At 37.8% G+C, this 21,654-nt stretch overlaps 5 protein-coding genes across 5 annotated transcripts; 2 read left to right on the top strand and 3 right to left on the bottom strand.

Moving 5' to 3' along the window:
- Positions 1-39: 39 nt before the first annotated feature.
- On the bottom strand, positions 40-1,736 carry LOC139091419 (uncharacterized). Its single transcript, XM_070641508.1, has 3 exons — positions 1,664-1,736; positions 582-1,313; positions 40-232 (listed from the first exon to the last, which is right to left on the bottom strand). Exons 1-3 carry the CDS (start codon positions 1,704-1,706, stop codon positions 69-71), a joined length of 939 nt encoding a protein of 312 aa, XP_070497609.1. The 5' UTR covers positions 1,707-1,736; the 3' UTR covers positions 40-68.
- A 1,601-nt stretch (positions 1,737-3,337) lies between these two features.
- On the bottom strand, positions 3,338-3,886 carry LOC139089564 (uncharacterized). The gene has a single exon (XM_070639123.1). The coding sequence runs from the start codon at positions 3,884-3,886 to the stop codon at positions 3,338-3,340; it is 549 nt and encodes a 182-aa protein (XP_070495224.1).
- Positions 3,887-4,844: 958 nt separating this feature from the next.
- LOC139089554 (uncharacterized) lies at positions 4,845-11,406 on the top strand. Its single transcript, XM_070639111.1, has 20 exons — positions 4,845-5,145; positions 5,232-5,511; positions 5,771-5,798; positions 5,858-5,880; positions 5,953-6,040; positions 6,097-6,232; positions 6,289-6,519; positions 6,575-6,914; positions 6,970-7,151; positions 7,210-7,670; positions 7,984-8,305; positions 8,453-8,732; positions 8,873-8,900; positions 9,184-9,206; positions 9,273-9,360; positions 9,649-9,784; positions 9,842-10,069; positions 10,128-10,467; positions 10,522-10,703; positions 10,762-11,406. Exons 1-20 carry the CDS (start codon positions 4,845-4,847, stop codon positions 11,199-11,201), a joined length of 4,137 nt encoding a protein of 1,378 aa, XP_070495212.1. The 3' UTR covers positions 11,202-11,406.
- A 1,236-nt stretch (positions 11,407-12,642) lies between these two features.
- alc (5'-AMP-activated protein kinase subunit beta-1) lies at positions 12,643-15,983 on the top strand. Its single transcript, XM_070641518.1, has 4 exons — positions 12,643-12,803; positions 12,947-13,078; positions 13,893-14,149; positions 15,080-15,983. The coding sequence occupies exons 1-4, from the start codon at positions 12,722-12,724 to the stop codon at positions 15,455-15,457; spliced, it is 849 nt and encodes a 282-aa protein (XP_070497619.1). The 5' UTR covers positions 12,643-12,721; the 3' UTR covers positions 15,458-15,983.
- A 560-nt stretch (positions 15,984-16,543) lies between these two features.
- Positions 16,544-21,281, bottom strand: LOC139091520 (uncharacterized). The gene is made up of 2 exons (XM_070641656.1): positions 21,145-21,281; positions 16,544-20,530 (listed from the first exon to the last, which is right to left on the bottom strand). The coding sequence occupies exon 2, from the start codon at positions 20,428-20,430 to the stop codon at positions 17,062-17,064; it is 3,369 nt and encodes a 1,122-aa protein (XP_070497757.1). The 5' UTR covers positions 20,431-20,530; positions 21,145-21,281; the 3' UTR covers positions 16,544-17,061.
- Positions 21,282-21,654: the final 373 nt, after the last annotated feature.

Genomic DNA, 21,654 nt, shown 5'->3' with positions numbered 1-21,654 from the left:
AAGAATCTTTTTCCTGAAATTTAAAACACAAAGAACTACTTCCTCTGAAAAAAATAGTAATAATCATTTTATTGACAGCAACACTTGCTGATTTTAGAATTAGAACAAGTAATCAACGTCCTTCCATCTGGACACGTTCCAGTTGATGGTCCATGAAGAGCAAGGATCACTGGACATTGTATTGTTCCCAAGAAACATTTAGGACACTGAACTTCTGAGGCAACGGAGGCAGCTGGAAATGAAATAGATTTTTTAAGGACTAAATTGACGAAGACTTGGGGGACATGGCGATGAAATGGGTAAAAATCTGGAACCAGACTGACTTGATGCTGGCTTGAATTCGAATCTCATTGAATCCTTCCTGGAACAGGGTCGAGCTGGCTTAGTGACTAATTTTCAGCCATTTCTGCACCTTGTGCTGGTATATTGAGGGAAAGGCATATCCAGGGGTTAAGGAAGCTACAAGTTCCAACCCACAACCCCTTCATGCTCTTCTCTTGAACCCCTAGATCCGTCCTTCCCCAAAATCATCTCTAAACCAACAAGTTCTCAAACCCTAAACATCACCCATCATTCCTTACCATCCTGACTCATTCCAGAAGCAGCCACAGTAGTTGTAGTAGAACTTGACGTAGTTGTCTTCCTTGGCTCCTTAGTCATATATTTCACAACAGGTGGATCAGTTGATTTTTCACAATTATTAGCAGCAATTCGTTCCTGAAAAGTAGCACCAGCATATGTCAACTGGAACAGAGCATTCTGCATGTCATTCAATGTCAATGTCTGAATTGTAATCAAATTATTCATCGTATTTGCCAAATTCATATAAATTTCCTTCATAAATGGATCAGCTTTTGTGGACAGCATCAAGAATGAATTCATCGAGTCTGTAGCGGAACTGATACCTGATGCTGATGACGTCATCACATTACGTGCTGTATCTGATAAATTATTTGCTTTTTGGTATGAATGCTTAATGACTGTACAGTTGGTCTCTTTTGCAGCATCAACAGACAGCACTGTTGTGTCCAATGCCATAATTGGCTCGGTCTGTCGCTTCCGACGAACTAAAATTGTTTCAGGAACTGACGTGTCAACTAAAAATCCAAGTAAATTCTTCACATTGTCAGCTTCGACTATATCGTTGTCTTCGAGTGTTTTTACAACTGTTTCGACTTGCTGAATACTTTTTATGATTGCATCGTGGATGGCTTTTTGGTCGGTTTGGAGAACTGATTCGATGGCGTTAAGATCGAAGGAATTTTGGTCTCTGCTGGATGAGGATTGGGAATTTTGACGTGGATTTGCGTGTGCTGGAAGTAAAGAAGTGATTAACATTGGATAATTGAGTATGGTTTAAGGCAGAGCTTGGAGTCGATTCGGATTTTGGATGGGAAATGCGACTTAAGTTGACTCAACTTCATGATGAGTCCAAGTCGACTTCGAGCTATGGTTCAGCGAAGTCAGGACTCAGATGGAAGATTTTTGAGTCCGGATCCCCAAAGACCATCAGACTCTGTCATAGGTCGTGAACATTTGTAGGTAAATTCATCAAAAACCTTCATTGAGGCAGTCAAATTTGGGGATAAATGCAAAAAATCCTAAATTCTCCCCCAAAATCCTTAAAAATCCAACATTCCCCAAAAATTGCCACAAAACTCACCAAAAATTAGCCAAAATGACACAAAAATGAAGCAAATTTTCATCGTTCTACTTTTCAATTAGCTGTACCATTCGAAACTGTCTGAATATATTATTTTTTAAAAAAGAGAAATTTGCTGTCCCAATGTAAATATTTTCCTTCTTTGTCGGTGATATGGATACATATTTTGTTTAGACAACTGTAGACTGAGTGTATTTGATTATGTGTTTTTTTAAATCTAATTGAATATACTTTATGGGATATTGAAAAAGGTTGAGATTACATACTTACTTCGCTGGCCGTACAGATTAATTGTGATCCATGGCCTCTCGCAGATGTCACCTATAACTGGTTCTATCGCCGGCTACCGCCTGCCAATTACCAATACCAAATGCAATGCTATCTCTATCGACAGCTTCCTTCCAGGATTTTTTCGGTCTACCTCGAGCTCTCTTACCATCCACAAAGCATTGAGCATCTAAGAATCTAAAATTGAATTAAGCCTAATAATCCTTATTAAATATTTTTCTCTTTTCATATTTTACCAGTAAATAAACACAAGATGAACACGAGTATTCATAAAAATTCATTATTACATATGAATAAACACAACATTCATTACATTACAAATTTTTTAAAACATTCTTTGAATGTAAATAAAGTATGGAACGTGTGTAACGTATTTTGAAAAATTTTCTAGGTCACCGATAAATAGTAAATTTTAATTATACGCATCATATATGATAATAACAGCCAGCATCTGAGGGATGCCATGGATCATAATTGATCAGTATGGACAGCGAAGTACGTAAGTAATTAAATATACAATTTTATAATTAACATATGGACATTTACAAGGAACTAAGTAAGTGTAATTGAAGGAATAATAAACCCCGAACAGACATAGAGCATGTTTAGCTATATCAATTGTCCTATCAGACAAAGAGACCGCTTTTTGGTACCGTAGCGGTGTTTCTGTTTTATGAAAGCTTGTTTTTAGTCTGTTAGGGTACTTGATACGCTCATTTAGGTGACTATCCCTAATATCTACTAAGAAAAAACCCCTAAATGTTCCCTAAAAATCAACAATTCCATGAAACTCATCCTTTATCCCTGATGTTGTACAATCTGGCCTTATACTTGGCTTACAGCAACAACTAGTAACATCCCCAGTTAGAGCATAACATCCATAATAGTCATATCCAGCCAAACAAAACCCAAGAGATGGAATATAAGGATCCGTCAAGTAACAATTGCTGGATATTGAAGTACAAGGCGGACATTGAACATTTGAAGGCGACCTTGATGTTGTTGGTGGTTTCACAGTTGTTGAAACTTTCGATGAACAGCAGCAGCTTGTCAGTTCCCCAAATTCATAGCAAACCTTCCATGTCTGCTCATCAGAACATGTCCCAAGAAGTGCAATTGATGGCCAAAGTTCAAAGCAGTTTAGAGATGTTAATGTGCAGGGTGGACATGGTGTTGAGGTGGTTATGGCTGGAATAGTTTGAGAATGTCATGACTAGGTGGATATCCGTAACTGTACTTACCAAAAAGTGCTGCAAAAATACCTGAAAATAACATTTTTTATACCAAAAAGTCTGACTGTAAAGAAAGTTGAATTTATTGTGACAAAAATACAGTTGGATATCCAATAACATTGACATCTGTTCCTATTTCTCAACAAAAAGTAAACTAAGCATGTGGCATACAACAACAACTTGTAACGGAACCAGCATTATTATAACATCCATAAAATGACTTTCCAGCTGGGCAACTTCCCAATGCTGGAATAACTGGATCTGTTAAGTAGCACTTTGTATTTGCGGACGTACAGTCAGGACAAATCTTTTGTTTACAGCAACAGCTTGTTATGTCACCTGATTGAGCATAACATCCATAAAAGTTATATCCAACAGAACAGTAGCCAAGTGATGGAATGACTGGATCTGTCAAGTAACAGTTATTGGATGTTGATGTACATGCTGGACATGGAATTGTTGATGGAACTCCAGTTGTTGTTGTTGGTGAAGCAGTTGTTGGAGTTGAAGGTTCACAACAGCAGCTTGTGACTGCTCCTGATGAGCTATAACATCCCTTCCATGTCTCATCGGATGAGCATGTTCCGAGAGTTGTGATTGGTGGCCATTGGACGTAGCAGTTGGTGGATGTAGATGTACATGGTGGACATGATGTTGAGGTTGATGTTCCGATGAAAATTGTGAGGATTATTAGAAATTTCATTATTTTTTGGGTATGGGAATTTGGTTAGATGTTCGAGATGATTATGATGATGCGTAGCTTACATGCAGCATATTTATACTGTAGCTCTCACTGTGTCTTTTTAGTAGAGACACAGAGAGGATGAACATACTGTTCTATAAAGGCGTAAATACAATTTTTGGGACTTTTTTGAGAGATGTCTGTATATGTAGACATTAGAGTCTATCAATAGATGCTTGTGGTTGTTATTCGTACCCTAGTAGACATACTTAACATGAACAGGAAGGCAGCTGTTTTCGACAAAAGGAAGGCTCGTGTTAATTGTGTCAATAGCTTCAAAAATTGGAAAATAGTAACGGAATGTCGCTTAAGGAACGTAAACCCGTTTACAGCAACGCCAAACCACTACGTCCCACTCCGTCCAACTCCGTCCAACTCCGTCCAACTCCGTCCCACTCCGTCCAACTCCGTCCAACTCCGTCCAACTCCGTCCAACTCCGTCCCACTCCGTCCAACTCCGTCCCACTCCGTCCAACTCCGTCCCACTCCGTCCAACTCCGTCCAACTCCGTCCAACTCCGTCCAACTTCGTCCTACTCCGTCCTACTCCGTCCTACTCCGTCCTACTCCGTCCTACTCCGTCCTACTCCGTCCCACTTCTTCGTCCACAAATTAAGAACTCCAAACCCGTCGCAAAAATCACATCAACACAATGTAAAATGCCAAAAATGCATCTTATCAACTTCATTCCCATGCCTTCATTGCTGCAACTTTGTATGACATTCAAGTTAATGCATTTTGGGTCTGCACATTCAATTCCATATTTTTCACACATGACTTTTTTGCGGCTTGCCATTCACCACCATAATCTAAAAATAATCCATAAATCTCCGACTATAAAAGCATCACATAAAATGCATCATATTCACCAGTAGCACATCCAATTTTGCATTGTAAAACCCACAAAAAAATCATAAGTCATGACTGATAAGAAGAATCTACTCTTGTTGTTCGATAGACCCGGTGAGCCAATCTTCACGCCAAAAGGCAAGGACAATGCAGTCTTTCATGTTCCTGACAAGTTTCTTGAGGAACAGTATCAAAATATTGGAGCTGAAGTTCAAAGTCGATTTGGTGACGAAGCTGATGTGACAATTCAAGTCAGTGACACAAGTTTGCCTGACATCAGCATTCCAGCTGGATTGGACAAGTCGGATAACTTTTCGCTGTTCATTCCGAGACATAAGAAGCTTGCATCGGCACTGATTGATGTTTTTATGAGTAAGTAGCCTTATTTAAGCCTTAGATGTCAGTTCCTGATCAGTTCCTTACTCTAATTCATCTAATTCTCATTCCCACCTCCACAGAGGCTCGCGACGTCGACCAACTTCAGTCCTACGCCGTCTATGCACGCAGTCAAGTTAATGCTCAACTGTTCCAGTATGCCTTGTCAGTTGCGCTACTTCATCGACCTGATACAAAGGACTTGGACTTGCCGATCTTTATTGAGAGCTTTCCGAGCAAGTTTATTGACTCGAGAAGCTTTGGACGGGCACGTGAGGAAGCTAATGTTATTAGACAAGGGAATCGAAGGCCTGTTATCATTCCGAGAGACTATACGGCTTCTGATTTGGAACCTGAGCATAGGTGAGGGGTGAATTTGAGGGGGAAGAGTTGGTTGGGGAGTTTAATGTGGAGGACCTGCACTGGAGTCTAGATTAGAGTTGGAAGGGCCTGATTTGGGAGCTTTAATCCATTTTAGAGCCCAACATCATTGGATTCCGGATTCCACTGTTCACAATCCGACACCCAGAATCCTGACAATTCTGATTTAGGCTTCAAAAGACCTACCAACTCTGATGTGGCACCTATCAAGCATAATTCTATATTTATTGATTTTTTTCAGATTATGGTACTTCCGTGAAGATTTAGGGGTAAGCTTAATATGCTCTAAATTGTGGATAATCTTCTAATGTTCTTCCTATTCTAACAGATCAACGTGCATCATTGGCATTGGTAAGAACATGATAAGCTCTTACATATTCCTCATAACTCTACATCCTTAACACTAAATCCATCATTTTTCAGGCATCTGGTTTATCCAGCTGAATCAAGTGACATCAATATCGTCCGTAAAGACAGACGTGGTGAGTTATTCTACTACATGCATCAGCAGGTAAGCAATGACTATCTAATGTCACAATTGTACTTGATTCCTGAATCTTAAATTAGATCGTTGGACGTTACAACATTGAACGTTTCTGCAATGACTTGCCAAAAACCATTCCACTTACTAATCTACGTGAGCCGATTCCGGAAGGATATTTCCCGAAATTGGACTCACTTGTTGCTTCTCGGTCATGGCCAGGTTAGTAATATGCTATTTAAAATCCATAAATAACTCAGAAATTCCTTTAAATCCAGCACGTCCTTCAAACTCACTCATCCAACCAATCAACCGAGTATTGGATCAAATTACCTTGGAAGTTCCAACAATGGAACGATGGCGTGAACGGTTCCTTGAAGCTATCAATGCTAATGCATATACAGATCCACAAGGACGTCAAGTTCCATTAGATGAGACAACAGGAATTGATATTTTAGGAAATATATTGGAAGCATCTCAACAATTGTCACCAAATCCAAATTATTATGGTAAATATGCAGCATATATCCACTACAGACTTATTCATCCATGTCTCCAATCCAGGTGACTACCACAACATGGGACACACAATCATCTCATACATCCACGATCCCGATCATCGTCATTTGGAGAGTTTTGGTGTAATTGGTGACTCAGCAACAGCCATGCGTGATCCTGTCTTTTACCGTTGGCATCAAAACATTGATGACTTATTTAATGAATATAAAATGCGACTGACTCCATATACAGCACAGCAGTTGACTTATCCTGGCATTCGAGTCACTGGTGTTGGTATTCAACTTGATAATGGACGTACTAATCAGTTCCATACATTCTGGCAACAGTCGGATATTAATATGAGTAAGGGTATGGACTTTATGCCACGTGGTGATGTCTTTGCTAGGTATGATGATGGATATGCTGACTGTAGGTTGATTTAGCTGATTTTTTACTTCCAGATTCACTCATTTGCAGCACATTCCATTCACCATCAACATCCAAGTCAACAATGAATCAGGTGTACCCAAAATGGGAATGATAAGAGTCTTTATGGCACCGAAAGTCGACGATCGTGGACAGCCGATGACATTCCGTGACCAACGTCGTTTGATGATTGAGATGGACAAGTTTGTGGCTAATTGTAAGGATTTATGGATGGATTAATGGATGTAAATTGTTAATTATTGAATTTATTCTAGTGCGTCCTGGACAGAACACATTAAGACGTCGATCAGCTGAGTCAACAGTGACGATTCCATTTGAGAGAACATTCAGGAACTTGGACAATCGACAAGGTATGGAACTTACTAATTTCTACATCCATCAACCTAAAATATCATTCTTTACAGATGCATCATTCAACTTCTGCGGCTGTGGCTGGCCAAACCACATGTTAGTTCCAAAAGGTACAGCACAAGGCTACCGCATGGAATTCTTCGTCATGGTCTCGAACTATGAAGAAGATCGCATCAATCAGGACTTGGGCGGAGCCTGCAGCGATGCAGCATCATTCTGTGGCATCCGTGACCGGCTCTATCCTGACAGACGTCCTATGGGCTTCCCATTCGATCGTTTAGGTCGTCAAGGTGCTGACACACTTGCTTCCTTTATGACACCGAATATGATGGTCCAGGATGTACAGATTATCCATAATGATCGAGTTGCTGGTCCCACGCCACAGTAGGAATTGGATAAAAATATTGTGAACAGCTTGTTGGCTATAATAAATGACTTAATCGCATAAAATACCCAAATGTTCTTATCACTTTCCATTATTTACTGTAGCTGCTTTACATCTTCTTCTTATGACTTTACATTTATGCATTCTGTGGTTGCATATTGTGCGTAAAATCCCAAAAATACAGAATTAAATTCCCACAAGAATATTTTGTGGTTCCGGTCTACACCGCTTAATGGATATACAGTATAAAAGCATCAAACAATTAGCATTAAAATCACCAGTTCCATTTCAGATTTACAATCGTCAACAAGTCATGGCCGATAAGAAGAATCTACTATTACTATTAGAGAGACCTGGTGAGCCTGTCTTTACACCAAAAGGCAAGGAAAATACAGTCTTTCAAGTTCCAAGTCGATTTTTAGAGGAAAAGTACCAGAGCATTGGAAGTGAAATTCAAAGTCGATTTGGTGATGAAGCTGATAAGACAATTGTGGTTAGAGACTCGGGTATACCCGACATTACGGTTCCAGCACAATTGGATAAGCAGGAGAACTTTTCGCTGTTTATGCCGAGACATCAGAAGCTTGCATCAGCACTGATTGATGTTTTTATGAGTGAGTAGACAATAATAAAGCACATGACGTAGGCACAGCCTTATGTCCAACATCAGGCTACCATGACTCTGCCCATAGTCACTGTCATGTCGGCCTGAGTCCCTGTGCCTTCCCACTACATCATCTCCCTTTTCTTAAAATTCACAGAAGCAAAAGACATCGATCAACTCCAGTCCTACGCCGTCTATGCACGTGACAGGGTCAATGCTCATCTCTTTAACTATGCCTTGTCGGTGGCGATTCTTCATCGACCTGATACAAAGGATTTGGACTTGCCGCTGTTTGTTGAAACTTTTCCGAGCAAGTTTATTGACTCGAGAAGTTTTGGGAGAGCACGTGAGGAAGCTAATGTTGTGAGACAGGGAATGAGAAGGCCGATTGTAATTCCGAGGGATTATACTGCTTCTGATTTGGATCCTGAGCATAGGTAAGAGTATGGATTAATATATTTAATCAATTATTTAGGTTAGGATTGCTAAACAATATACTGTAAGGTGCTGCAAGGTCCTTAGCCTTCATTTAATCTGATTTCGAGTGACTAATTCTTGAAATTTTCTTTATTTGCAGATTATGGTACTTCCGTGAAGATTTAGGAGTAAGTAAATTGGAATAAATTGAATGATTTTAGTCGACTATAGCTGGAAAGCAGAGACTGGCTTAAGTCTGGCTTGTGGCTTCAGACCGGTCTGTCCTAAAGCTTGAGACCGAACTGATTCTGGCTACAGACCAGTAAGACTCAGGTCTGGGACTCAAAATCGATATACCTCTGTCTTGGGGCTTCCGACTGGTCTGACTTTGTCTTTAGCTTGACCTGGCTCTAGCCAGAGGCTCCAGAACAGCTTTTGTATTAATATTCTTTCATTTTTTATATTTTATAGATCAATATTCATCATTGGCATTGGTAAGTTTAAATAAAGTCTTAAGTAGTTCTCAGCTAATTAGTTCCAAAAACCTCATCATTCTCCAGGCATTTGATCTACCCTTCAGAGTCAAGTGACATCAACATTGTTCGCAAAGACAGACGTGGTGAACTTTTCTATTATATGCATCAGCAGGTAAGGTATAAGAAATTGTTAGGGTTGGGCATACATCGGTCAATGGTCGCGCATTAATGGCTGAATTGGCAGGATGTGCGAGTTGGAAGAGTGGGCTGAGTTGGATTCTATTTGTGAATCTTGTCTCAAGGGTCCAATGAAGTTCAACTTTGGAGACCAGTTGCGTCTGACTTCCAGATTCCTGTCAATTCTGCTTAAGAGTGCCTGATACTGACTCTATCCTCCAAAACTCCAAAGACTGCAATCATTTTAGAACCAAAAAATTGACAATTCTTCCTCTCCACACAGATTATGGCTCGATATCATGTTGAACGTTCATGCAACAACTTGCCAAGAGTCAAGCCACTCAACAACTTACGTGAACCGATTCCTGAAGGATATTTTCCAAAATTAGATTCACTTATTGCATCACGATCATGGCCAGGTTAGGATGACTTCTTTATCCTTAATCCACAATTAATCCTAAGCTTCCTTTATACAGCACGACAAGACAATTCCGTTCTTAAAAACATCAATCGTACATTAGATCAAATAAGTTTGGATATACCGACAATGGAACGATGGCGTCAACGATTTATTGAAGCTATACATCAAGGCTTCTATGTTGATCCTCGAGGACAACGATTCCCATTGGATGAAGTTAATGGAATTGATGTTTTGGGTAACATGTTGGATGCATCATCATTGTCACCTAATCCTGATTATTATGGTAAGTTTGAGGAACTGACTTGACTTTTTTGGACTTAATAATCATGTCCAATTTACAGGCAATTACCACAACATGGGACATACAATTCTATCCTTCGCACACGATCCTGATCATCGTCATTTGGAAAGCTTCTCAACAATTGGAGATTCAGCAACATCCATGCGTGATCCAGTCTTCTATCGACTCCATCAGGATGTCGATGACTTATTTACTGAACATAAAATTCGACTTCCACCATACACGACACAGCAGTTGACATTCCCAGGAATTCGAGTCACTTCCGTTGGTATTCAACTTGATAATGGACGTACTAATCAGTTCCATACATTCTGGCAACAATCTGATGTTAATATGTCTAAAGGAATGGACTTTTTGCCACGTGGTGATGTCTTTGCTAGGTATGTTGATGGATATGCTGACTGTGGCTTGAATAACTGAATATTTCCTTCCAGATTCACTCATTTGCAGCACATCCCATTCACCATCAACATTCAAGTCAACAATGACTCTGGTGCACAACGTTTTGGAATGGTAAGGCTCTTTATGGCACCGAAGTTTGACGATCGTGGACAGCAAATGCCATTCCGTGACCAGCGTCGTTTGATGATTGAGATGGACAAGTTTGTGGCTAATTGTAAGGATTTATGGATGGATTAATGGATGTGAAATGTTAATTATTGAATTTATTCTAGTGCGTCCTGGACAGAATACATTGAGACGTCGGTCAGCGGAATCAACAATTACGGTTCCATTTGAAAGGACATTCAGGAATTTGGACAATCCAGCAGGAACAACTGACGCACAATTCAACTACTGCGGCTGCGGCTGGCCAAACCACATGTTGGTTCCAAAAGGAACAACTCAAGGTTATCGCATGGAATACTTCGTCATGGTCTCAAACTATGAAGAAGATCGCATCAATCAAGATCTTGGTGGAATTTGTAGTGATGCTGCATCATTCTGTGGCATTCGTGACCGAAAGTATCCTGATAAGCGTGCCATGGGCTTCCCATTCGATCGTTTGGGTCGTCAAGGTGCTGATACGCTTGCTTCCTTTATGACACCAAATATGATGGTCCAGGATGTATCGATTATTCATAATGATCGAGTTGCTGGTCCAAATGGTCAATAGGAAATGAAATTATCGCTAACAGACAAGGAGAATGCTTTTTTAAGTGGCTATGCTCGTCGTCTGTTTGACTATGTAATCGGACATAAGGAACATACAGGCATATATAGATTGATGTTTTGGGGATGAATTGTTAGATTTTATTAAATTTATATAGCATTTTGAATAAAAAGACAATTTTCATTTTAACGTATTTTTGAAATTCAAATTTTTTAACGATTTTGAAAAATTTAAACTTTGTTTTTTGTTGTTGTGTGCGTGAAAAAATCAAAAATTGTTTAATTTATTAAATTAGTGAATTTAAGAGTATTTAATTAGTGACAGAATAGCATAAATGTAATGTGAATAATTTAGAAGCTATAATGAGTCGAAAAACTAAGAAGAATTGTTGAATTTTGTAGTGAAAATTAAGATTTTTAAGAATTTATAAGATCCAGGACATAATTTCGCCATTTTGACTATAATTTAGAGCTTAATTAGTGTAATATCTAATATTATGTCACATATAATGTGTAATATTAAAGTCACATTAAGTCTTTGACGGCTAAACTGATTGTAAGTGACAATTTGTTTATATTTAAGACACAATTTTTAAATATTTTATATTGTTCATAGGATCAGGGAATCAAAATTCAGCTGAAGCTGCCGTGACACTAGGTTATCCCACCTAATCTATCTTAGTTATCTTAAGTAACCCTATCATACCATATCCTAGTTGATCTAGGTTACATTAATCCATATTATCGTAGGTAACCTACCCTAACCTAACCTAACCTATCCTCCCGTAGGTTGGGTTAGGGAAGGATAGGGTAATGTAGAATAGTGTAGTGTAGGATAGGGAAGGATAGGTTAGGATATAAGGTGGGATAGAGGAGGATAGTGTAGGATAGGATCGGATAAGGTAGGATAGAGTAGGATAAGACAGGATAGGGTAGAATATAGGCAAGATATAGAGTAGGATAGGGTTAGATAGGGTAAGATAAGGTAGGATTAGATAGACTAGGGTAGAATAAGGTAGGATAGGGTAGGATATAGAACAGGGTAGGATAGGATGTAGTGTAGGATAGGGAAGGATAGGGTAGGGTTAGATAGGGTATCCCAAGTGGCTTAAGAAACCGGCTTCACAAGTCAAAATAACTTATTTAGACACCAAAATCCGAAAAACTTCATAAATCTGGCTTAAGAATCAAGTCTAATTCAATTGACATTTTGACAAAATTTACAAATAATCCCCAGATCAAAATGAGATTTTCCAAAACTTATTACTACCTATGTTCATTCAATATTAATCCACAAAATTCTATAAAATGCACAATATTCCCAAACATTAATCATATTACTCATAACCGTCACTAAAAATTCAAACCCACTTCCTCTCATCTGATCACAGTTGCTCATAATTTCGTACAATGCAAAAAGTTCTAAGATAAAAAAAATTATTTTTAGAACTAAAATAAAAAAAAGTTCAATCAAAACAAAAGATTTAATTGAGAATATTCATAAAAAATTGGAACTAATCAGCTATGGGTAATCAGCAAGGTGCAATGCCACGCGAACGTCACAAGTCAGGCTCGCAAGACTTAATTCCAGGATCTCCAATACGAGGTAAAAAATTTTTTCAACTTCAAATACGCAAAAATAGAACAAAAAAAAAGTCATGTCTTTCCATCTCTGTCCCGCAAACATCGTTTAATTGCCTTGGAATTAATTGTTACAACAACTAACTTGATTCTTTTTTTTTATTTTAGACGGACAAGCATTTGTTTTTGATAAGCGACCAATTAATTCCAATCGTTTGACTGTTGAAGATGACGATTCACTTTATTCGAGATCACTGCCGCATGAAAATGAATTTCCAAGTCGAGTTCATAGACAAAGAGGTGAGTTTTAGTTGTAGACATATTTTTGGAATATTTTTTTGAGGAAGTTGTGTTGGGGGTCAGGTGTGGAATTGTATGTAAATTGGTTTTTTGGAATTAGAATCAATTTAGATTGCAAAATTTTGACAGTTTTCAAGATTCTGTATCCAAAGACCATAACCCATCCTCTCCTTAATAGGAAGGGCAAGGTACCTCACTCTCTATCCTAGCTATCCTAGGTTCCCTGATCCACTCCATCTTAGGAAGCTTAAAGCTGAAGATTAGTTAGATTACGTAGGGTAACATAGGATTGTCTTACCTACCAGGGTAGGATAGGATAGGGCATGGTAGTGCAGGGTATCCCAAGTAAGCTAGCAAATGGAAGGGTTTTGTATCCAGGGAAGGATATCATAGGGTAGGTCAGGGTATCTCGGGTTTGACAGGATAGATTAGAGTACGATATCTTGGTTAAAGGGTAGAGTAGACCGGGTAAGATAGAATAGTGATCCTAGTAGAGCATCCCGGATAGGATAAGGTAGGGTATTCAAGGTTGGATAGGATAGGGTAGGGTAAAGTGCTCCGAATTAGATAAAATGAGTTATTGTACGATATCCCGGATAAGATAGGACAAAGTTGGGTAGACTATGGTTTTTCAGGTAGGACAGGTAGGATAGACTAGGTTATCTCAGGTAGTTTAAGATATCAGACTCATTCCTGATCCTCACAATCAATTTAATATCAAATTCCTAAACAAAAATTACCCAAATCTCAAAAAGTTTCCCAAAAAAATTACCTAAAATTGCACAATTTTAATCCATATCCAAATTCATTCCAGCAAACACCCTCAGCGAAGGAACAGGCGCACCCGAAATAAAGCCCGATATGATTGAAATTCAAAAGTCAGCCTTACCGACCGTCTTCAAATGGGAAGGTGGCGGCAAGCAAGTGTACATAAGTGGAACGTTTAGCAATTGGAAAGCCTTACCAATGGTTAAATCACATGGTGATTTTGTGACTATTGTTGACGTACCGGAGGGTGAACATCAATTTAAATTCTTTGTTGATGGTGAATGGAAGCATGATCCTAAAATGGTAAGTTGAAGTTGTGAAATTTGGGATTGAAGGGCGGACATGGAAGGGCATTGGGAGTCTCAGTTAGGGTTCTCGGTCAGGGTTTCCGAATATTGCTGCTCTGACCGAGACTTTTGGGATATTTTTGGTCTCGGTCTCGGCTTCGGGAACCCTGAATTGGGAGTACTGACTTTAATAGTCCATAAAGCTGGCTCATAACTAAAGGAGGATCATTAACTTTGTAGTCTTGCCATTTATGGTTGACAGCAGCTTGGGAGACTATAGTTTGAGATTGTGGGGTCATGCGTGGTACATCAAAGCTGCCAGAGGTGTATATAGGGGAGGGGAAGGGTTAGTGGTTTAATATTAGACCCTCAAACCCTTCCCACTTCTTGATAGCCACTAAAGCATCTCTACGTCACTGTATTGATGTCTGTTGCTCAAAGTAATGATAAGATAACCTAGCGGGTCTGCTAAGGCAGCTATACCCAATTGCAAAGGTTGGTTCAACCTATTTTGAAGGAATTTTCAACTTTATTGCCAATTTGTCACAATTTATAGCCTTTAATCAGCTTTATTGATTAAATTTCCATGACCTAGTATAATAATCCATTGATTAATGACTCTGTTGTGTTTATTATGAGCGTATTCAAAGGTAGGAGGGATGGGGCTTGGAAATCAAACATATGACACCCTCTCTGGCAGTCTCTAGTTATGTTCCTGAGGCTAACTTAATGTCTATTAAGCTGTATCAGTGGTGGACAACCTTTTATCATTCGTGGAACATATTGGTGATAAGCCTCGACCCTTTTCGAACACGACATGTGGTTCATTACTCTTTTGAGAGTGCCGCGACACACAGGTTGCCCACCACTGGTCTATATTCTCATATTTTTACAATTTACAATCTCAATTCCAACTAATTCATCTTTAATTTGTCTTTAATTCCAGAAAAACATCGAAAATGACGTCGGCAGTCGCAACAACATGTTATCCGTACGTAAAAGTGACTTTGAAGTATTTCAAGCACTCGCAAAAGATTCCGAAGACACGGGCAATTCAGAGGCAAAAGAATATTCTCAAGATATACCACAAATTAAGCCATGGGAGAAAGTTAATGGACCACCAATACTTCCACCACATCTCCTTCAAGTTATATTAAATAAGGATACGCCATTATCATGCGAGCCATGCTTACTACCCGAACCGAATCATGTTATGTTGAATCATTTGTATGCATTAAGTATTAAAGATTCCGTTATGGTTTTGTCAGCATCGCATCGTTATCGTAAGAAATATGTCACAACGTTGCTTTATAAGCCAATTTAAAGAACTGTGCGGGAAAAAATGAAGTTTCAATTATTAGATATGCTGTCATGTGATTTGTGTATATTGTGCTGACTATTTGCGGACGGGAGGGGGCTTTATAGACGAGATAACAAGTCACTTTATTTTTTATGTTTTAATTACTTTTTCTTCGACTTTTTTTGACTGAGCAGTACGATGCGGTGAATTTAGGGCAACTACAGTTGCTCTGATGACTATGAAGGGTTTGGTACTACATATGGACACTAGCGACTAGGGCTTTCAATCCCGAAACCTGAATTGCTTGTGATCAATCGGGGATCAATAATTCGGAATAAATCCCAGAATTCAGCACATTTTGACCTCGGGATTGAATACCCTACTAGCGACTGTATTGTGCTGCTCGGTCTAACTACTATTATTATTATTATGATTTTATTCTTGTTGATGTAAATTAAATGAAAAAAATGGAAACAATTTTAGAAATTATAAAAAAATGCTAGAAAATTTAAATAAATTATAAAAAAAAATATGATGATCAAAAATGGAATTGATTGAATTTTATTAAGTTATAGCTGTATTTTTTGAAATTTCAGTTAATTTTTTTCACAAAACTTTTTTAAGAGTCGCGACTTCATTAGAAGTGTCTTTTTGGAGACTCTCCAGACTCTCAAAGTCCTACTTACTTAGGGTGGCCAGAGAATTTTCGCAAAATATAGGGACACTTCTAAGTTTGGAACTATTGGGGATTTTTTAGACTATTCTGTCTTAATATTCAAAGAACTAGTTAAATTAAGTTAGAAACATGCAAAAATTTCCAGGAAATAATAGAAATTTCGAAAAAAATCATGGGCTTGAACTCGGACCTTCAAAACGAAAACGTTCAAAATTTGAACTTTGAAAAATCGAGACACTTTGTGGTTTTTTCGGGACACAGCAGCAAGTCTGAAAAGTACAGCAGCGTCCAGACAAAAATACAGCAAATGGCCGCCCTATAAAAAATGGATGATTTTATGCTTTATTTTTCAAATCGACTCGAATTTTGTGTGGAAAAGTTGATTAAAGCCTGAAAATTTCCTGGACATTACTTACGAATGAAACATATTTAAATATATATAAAAATAGTTTTATTCATTATTTTTTGATTAATCTGCAATTTGTTAAATAATAAAAGTTAATAATTCAATTCCAAGCATGCAATAAACCAGAGGTAGTGATCTACAACGCCGAAACCAGGACCCTGTCTCTGTCTTTAGATTGACCGAGTCTCAGACTTTGAAGAATTTCTTTGCAGTCGCAGTCTTGGTTTCGATCTCGCTTTTAAATGCCTTTTAAAGGAATATTAGAAATATGATTTAAGCAAGTTAGCATTTGATGCTGGTTTTTAAAGCCATTGGCACTGTTGTCTATTAAACGTGTAAATACCCTGATTAATCAATCGAGTTGGACCTAATTTAGGAACATTCTTTAGTCAATTAAATTGTTCTTGCCTTTAAGCCAGTGGTGGGCAACATGTATCCCTCCAAAAAGTCTTGAAAATTGCAATAAGCCGTATGTCGTGTGTGATTATGATCTCGGCTTACAACCAAAGTGTCTCACGGTATATATAAGCTTCCCCTCCCCTACCTTTAAGACCTAACCCTCTCATATTCCTCATCTGAATCCAAATCATCATCATCATCATCATATCGTCCATATCCTCTAAACCTTTGCCTCGATTCCTTCCATTTAAATTGACTATTTGGATCAAATAAATTGCTAATTGTGATTGACTCAAACTTAATATTATCCAATTTAAGGAACGTGGTTCTTTTATGTCTTGTATTTAATATCATTTGCTGATATCGCTGAATGCAGTTCTCAAATTCATTATAATAAGACATATGTGTCAGGAACATCAAGTGTGTAGCCATTGACGTCGCAACTTGTGTGTCAATTTTAGCCAAAAACAGTTTCTTAACATTTGGAAGTCTTTCAATCAGATAAGGCATGTCAGTCGTTGACAGTCCAAAAGGCAAGACACAATTTGTGATTTTAAGGTTTATAGGCACGTCTGCATCGTCCTTGTTGATGCCTCCATTTGTCGCATAAAATGTATGAAGCTTCTTAAAATTACCAAAAATTTCCTTAAACATTGGCGACGAGCAGTAGCCAATCATCAGTTCCTCGCACGTGCTACTATGAAGTTTAAGGAAGCTCAGCAGCTTATCATCAACTTTTTTGGACTTTGACAAGTCATAGTCCTTAAATCCAAGTGAGATTTTCCTTAATTTACATTCAATGCCTTCCGACCAGTCAGCCTCAAGATATTTAAGGACGGCACTAATTTGCAAGGCTTTAAGGATCTTTAAGTCCTTATTGTTCCTTAATAATGTGAAAAAGTCATTTGCTGTCGTAGCATCAAGGCTCTCATGAATCACAAGACCCTTCAACCGCCTGGAAGTTCTAAAAAATGACAGCAAATTCTTCAAATTAATTGGAACTCCAGGTCTGTAAAAGTGCTTTAAAATTGTCAAATATTCAAGGCATGGAAAGTCCCAAGGTTTTGGCTGTCGCTCCATATCTGGGTCAATTCCATTACAATCCATGATTAAGGTCCTCAAGTTCTCACTGAATCGACGGACGAACGGCAAACTTTTGGAATAGACATAGACATTCTGATGATTGCGGCTGAATGTCTTGGTGATGTCCTTATTGATGACATTGTTCGTGATCTGCAGCTTAAGTCTGAATTTATTCATTAAAATTCTCGATTCCTTACACATCAAGTTCCAACTTCTTGACACTTCCAGTGCATTTAATGAGTCATCGTACGTAAAGTGCTGGAATATTAAGTCATGCAAGTCTGATGATATATGATATAAAGGATCGACTAAGGTTGATGTTGGACTTTCGACAGCAAAGATGTTGTTCCTTATCATTCGCTTACCAGACATTCCAAGCATTTTAAGGAAGTTCCTCTGCGAGTCCTCAATGTGCTTTTTGGTCTCGAATATTGTGGCACCAATGTGAAAGACTTTTTTGTTCAGGAAGTGGATATCCCATCTTAATGTCTCATAATAATAAATATTTTGGATATAAACTTCAGCATGATGCTCAAATCGAGCCATTTCACGATGATCTCTGTCCCAAAAGTTTTTAAGTTCAATTTTGGACAGGTTCTTGCATCTATTGAGGATCTTGTCCATTTCATATCCACGCATGCCACTCAATGTGACACTCTCGATGTTATCAAAGCATGGATCCTGCAGGAACTTTCCAAGGACAACACCACGATCGTGTTCCTTAAAAAATCTCACCATTGAGTACGATACCTCAATGTGCTTCATATTTTTCAATTTTAATTCAATTCTTGGTTCCGGAAACTTGAAGCTTTTACAGTCAATGTCTATAAAGTGGATACGCTCAAGTTGCTGCATGTTACGGATCCGATAGAAGAATTTCTCAGTAAATTTCATGTTCTGGAACGTGACAGACTTAAGTGTCAAGCAACTGTCCAGGAAACTTCCACAAAATATGTCACTGACTGAATGAAGTGTCAGGAACTTTAAATTTGGCATAAAAAAAGGCGTGACTTTTTTGGCTTCAATTTCATGCAAGTAAAGGTCAACGATAAAGTTTGAGTAGTAATTGAGGACCTTAATGACATCCGGGACAACAGACTGATCATAATTGCAGGATATTTCGACATTTTGGAAGTGCTTTAAGGAATGTGTCAGATCCTCGGCATTTCCGCGCTTAAATTTGACAAGTCTAAGCTTTAGTAAGCTCATAAATCTGTGTGACTTGCTGATCAAGTTGTTCCACGGTGCCGACACTTCCGCAGCATTCTGAAAGTCATCGACTGTAAAGTGCCTGAACATCAGGTCAAGATTATCTGAGGACAGCCTGAACAATGGATCAATTCTGATGTGTTTTAGCTTCATAGACTTCCTGTCCGTCGTCGTTTCCGTCTCCATAAATTTATCGGAACCGCTAATTGTGATTATTTTCTCAAGATTCTTAAATGTCAGGAAGAAGCTCTGCTTCTCATGCACAGACAAGTCAAAAATTGTCAAAATTCTCAAATTTGTCATGACATTTCCAATTTTTTTCATAAAACTCCAAGAAAGTTCGCTAATTTCCAACAGAATCAGGAAGTACTCAGCCGGAAGTGACGCTGTGTCACAATTTCGATAATTTTTGACCTTTCGTCTCTTACGTCTCTCAAATAAATCCACAACTGGAACTGAAATGTCATCGACTCTCTTAAGTCTGTGGAGAGTTAGTCGGTACCCTTCGGATCCCGGTTCCATCCATCGGATCTGAATCTCACTGCATTGAATGACTTGAAATAATTTTGCCAAACTTGAGTAGTCAGACTTCCTGTTGCATTCAAACTGGAAATCCACACAATTGCTGTACAAAAAGTCTAAATTTTTCATAGCACTCATGTCTATATACTCCATATTGACCAGCCGTACGCTACGGTATCGCATGATCTGCTCGACATAACGACGTTCCACAATTGGCTCATTAAAGTTCTGGATGTGAAGCTTTTGGTACTTTACTGTCGAGTCCAAAAAGACATTTAAGGCATTTAAATTACAAAATGATAATTTAAGGAACTTGAGGTTCGGTAGGCTAAGTTCGTACTGATTTGTAGGCAGCATAACACCATTAACATCAAGTCCAATAATTGATTGATAATAAATTGATAAAATTGGCATGAACATTTGACTGAATTCATCCTGATTGCCGCATGTAAGCTTGAAATTTCGGTATTGCCTTTTACTGTTTATAATCGGAACCAATTCATTCAATTTGTTGTGCTTCTCAATCGTCAAATGGACTGCTATCCTGCACATACAGTGAGGACAGCTTGATATTGCTTTATTGAATCCTGGCTCAACTTCCATTAGGGTTATCAGCTCATCTACATCAAGATGTTGAAGGATCAGCACATGGAAGGTCTTTGTGAACTTCATCATTTTATTTGATAAGTTTTTGTAGCCCATTCTGACTACTGGAGCTGAATACTGCTCCCGTTGTCGACGTCGCAAATGTGCTCGATCAATTATGGAGGCTGGTTTTGGTACGTTGAGATTTTGATGATGCCTGTAGAGGAAATGGAAAAAATTTGGATATTTAGTAAGGAAAATGACTTAATTTGTTTAGGTTTTAAAGAAGATTGAGAGTTACACCCCAGGATGAGAAACTAGGCGGTATCGGCGGTATTTAGCGGTATATGAGTGGTTACCGTGGTACTACCGCGGAGTTACTCAGCCTGAGTAACGCCTTAATATTTGAATCTTGATTTTAAAGGAATTTTAGAGTTTTTAATACAAAACAATAAAACACAATAAAATGGCCAGTCTACTTATCAGTAATACTTTTCATCAGATTCCTAAATGTCGACTTAATGATAATACATTTATGCATTGGATTTAACTGCTTAAACTTGATCTTCTTTTCTAAAATAGTTAGCATATGACGCTCATTTTGAGCATTATCAAATATCCGGTTGTAAAAGCAGTAAAACTCAAATGTCTGAATGTCTTAAAATACTACTTATTATCAATTCTTAAATAGTTTCGATTTTTATAATGACTTGAATGATTCTAGTGACTCCAAATTAGATGACTGTATAACTATAGTTAGCTTATAACCTATAACAATCTCCACACTACTATCTAAATATAATACATTCAATTCTAAATTGGATCACTCACCAAATTAAGTCTGAATCATCAGAATATAAAGAAAAAGTTCTTTATCAATTTCCACAATTTTCAAATGTTTTCAACTTCACTTCCTTTAAAATCGAGGAAAAATCAATTTTCCATTCCGAATTTCAACACAATTTGTAAATGTCAAACTATTTTAATATTAAAAATTTAATAAATTTAACAAATGTTATAAACAAAAGGGGGAATTCAACTAAGTCAAAATAGGAAATTTGGAATTATTTGAAGATTAATTTTAATTAAATTTGAATTTTTGAATATTTTTTTAAATTTAATTAAAGGAGATTGAAGCGTAAAATCATAATTTAATATTTTTAGCCAATTTAAATTGATTTTAAAATATAAAATTGGATTTTTATTAATTATTTTGAAGAGTTAAGCTTCCCCTGTATAACATTAAGCATATCCATCTAAAACGATGATCATCATGTTATATTTTGTTATCCAAATACGTAGAAAATAGACAAATACGTACAAGTCTATGAAAAAGAAAAT

This window comes from Chironomus tepperi, unplaced genomic scaffold (assembly GCF_022539635.2).
Source record: "Chironomus tepperi strain 1889 unplaced genomic scaffold, CSIRO-AGI_Ctep_v1 contig_13, whole genome shotgun sequence".
Lineage (NCBI taxonomy): Eukaryota > Metazoa > Arthropoda > Insecta > Diptera > Chironomidae > Chironomus > Chironomus tepperi.
This window is presented reverse-complemented; position numbering and strand designations above follow the sequence as displayed.

Coding starts and splice junctions, on each gene's coding strand:
- LOC139091419 (XM_070641508.1), bottom strand. CDS start 1,706: ATGAAAATTTGCTTCATTTTTGTGTCATTTTGGCTAATTTTTG. Junction 1,314..1,663: donor GTCATTTTGGCTAATTTTTG/GTGAGTTTTGTG, acceptor CTTTACTTCCAG/CACACGCAAATCCACGTCAA. Junction 233..581: donor TTCTGGAATGAGTCAGGATG/GTAAGGAATGAT, acceptor TTTCATTTCCAG/CTGCCTCCGTTGCCTCAGAA.
- LOC139089564 (XM_070639123.1), bottom strand. CDS start 3,886: ATGAAATTTCTAATAATCCTCACAATTTTCATCGGAACATCAACCTCA.
- LOC139089554 (XM_070639111.1), top strand. CDS start 4,845: ATGACTGATAAGAAGAATCTACTCTTGTTGTTCGATAGACCCGGTGAG. Junction 8,733..8,872: donor GATTTGGATCCTGAGCATAG/GTAAGAGTATGG, acceptor CTTTATTTGCAG/ATTATGGTACTTCCGTGAAG. Junction 10,468..10,521: donor CGTGGTGATGTCTTTGCTAG/GTATGTTGATGG, acceptor ATTTCCTTCCAG/ATTCACTCATTTGCAGCACA.
- alc (XM_070641518.1), top strand. CDS start 12,722: ATGGGTAATCAGCAAGGTGCAATGCCACGCGAACGTCACAAGTCAGGC. Junction 12,804..12,946: donor TCCAGGATCTCCAATACGAG/GTAAAAAATTTT, acceptor TTTTTATTTTAG/ACGGACAAGCATTTGTTTTT. Junction 14,150..15,079: donor GGAAGCATGATCCTAAAATG/GTAAGTTGAAGT, acceptor CTTTAATTCCAG/AAAAACATCGAAAATGACGT.
- LOC139091520 (XM_070641656.1), bottom strand. CDS start 20,430: ATGGGCTACAAAAACTTATCAAATAAAATGATGAAGTTCACAAAGACC.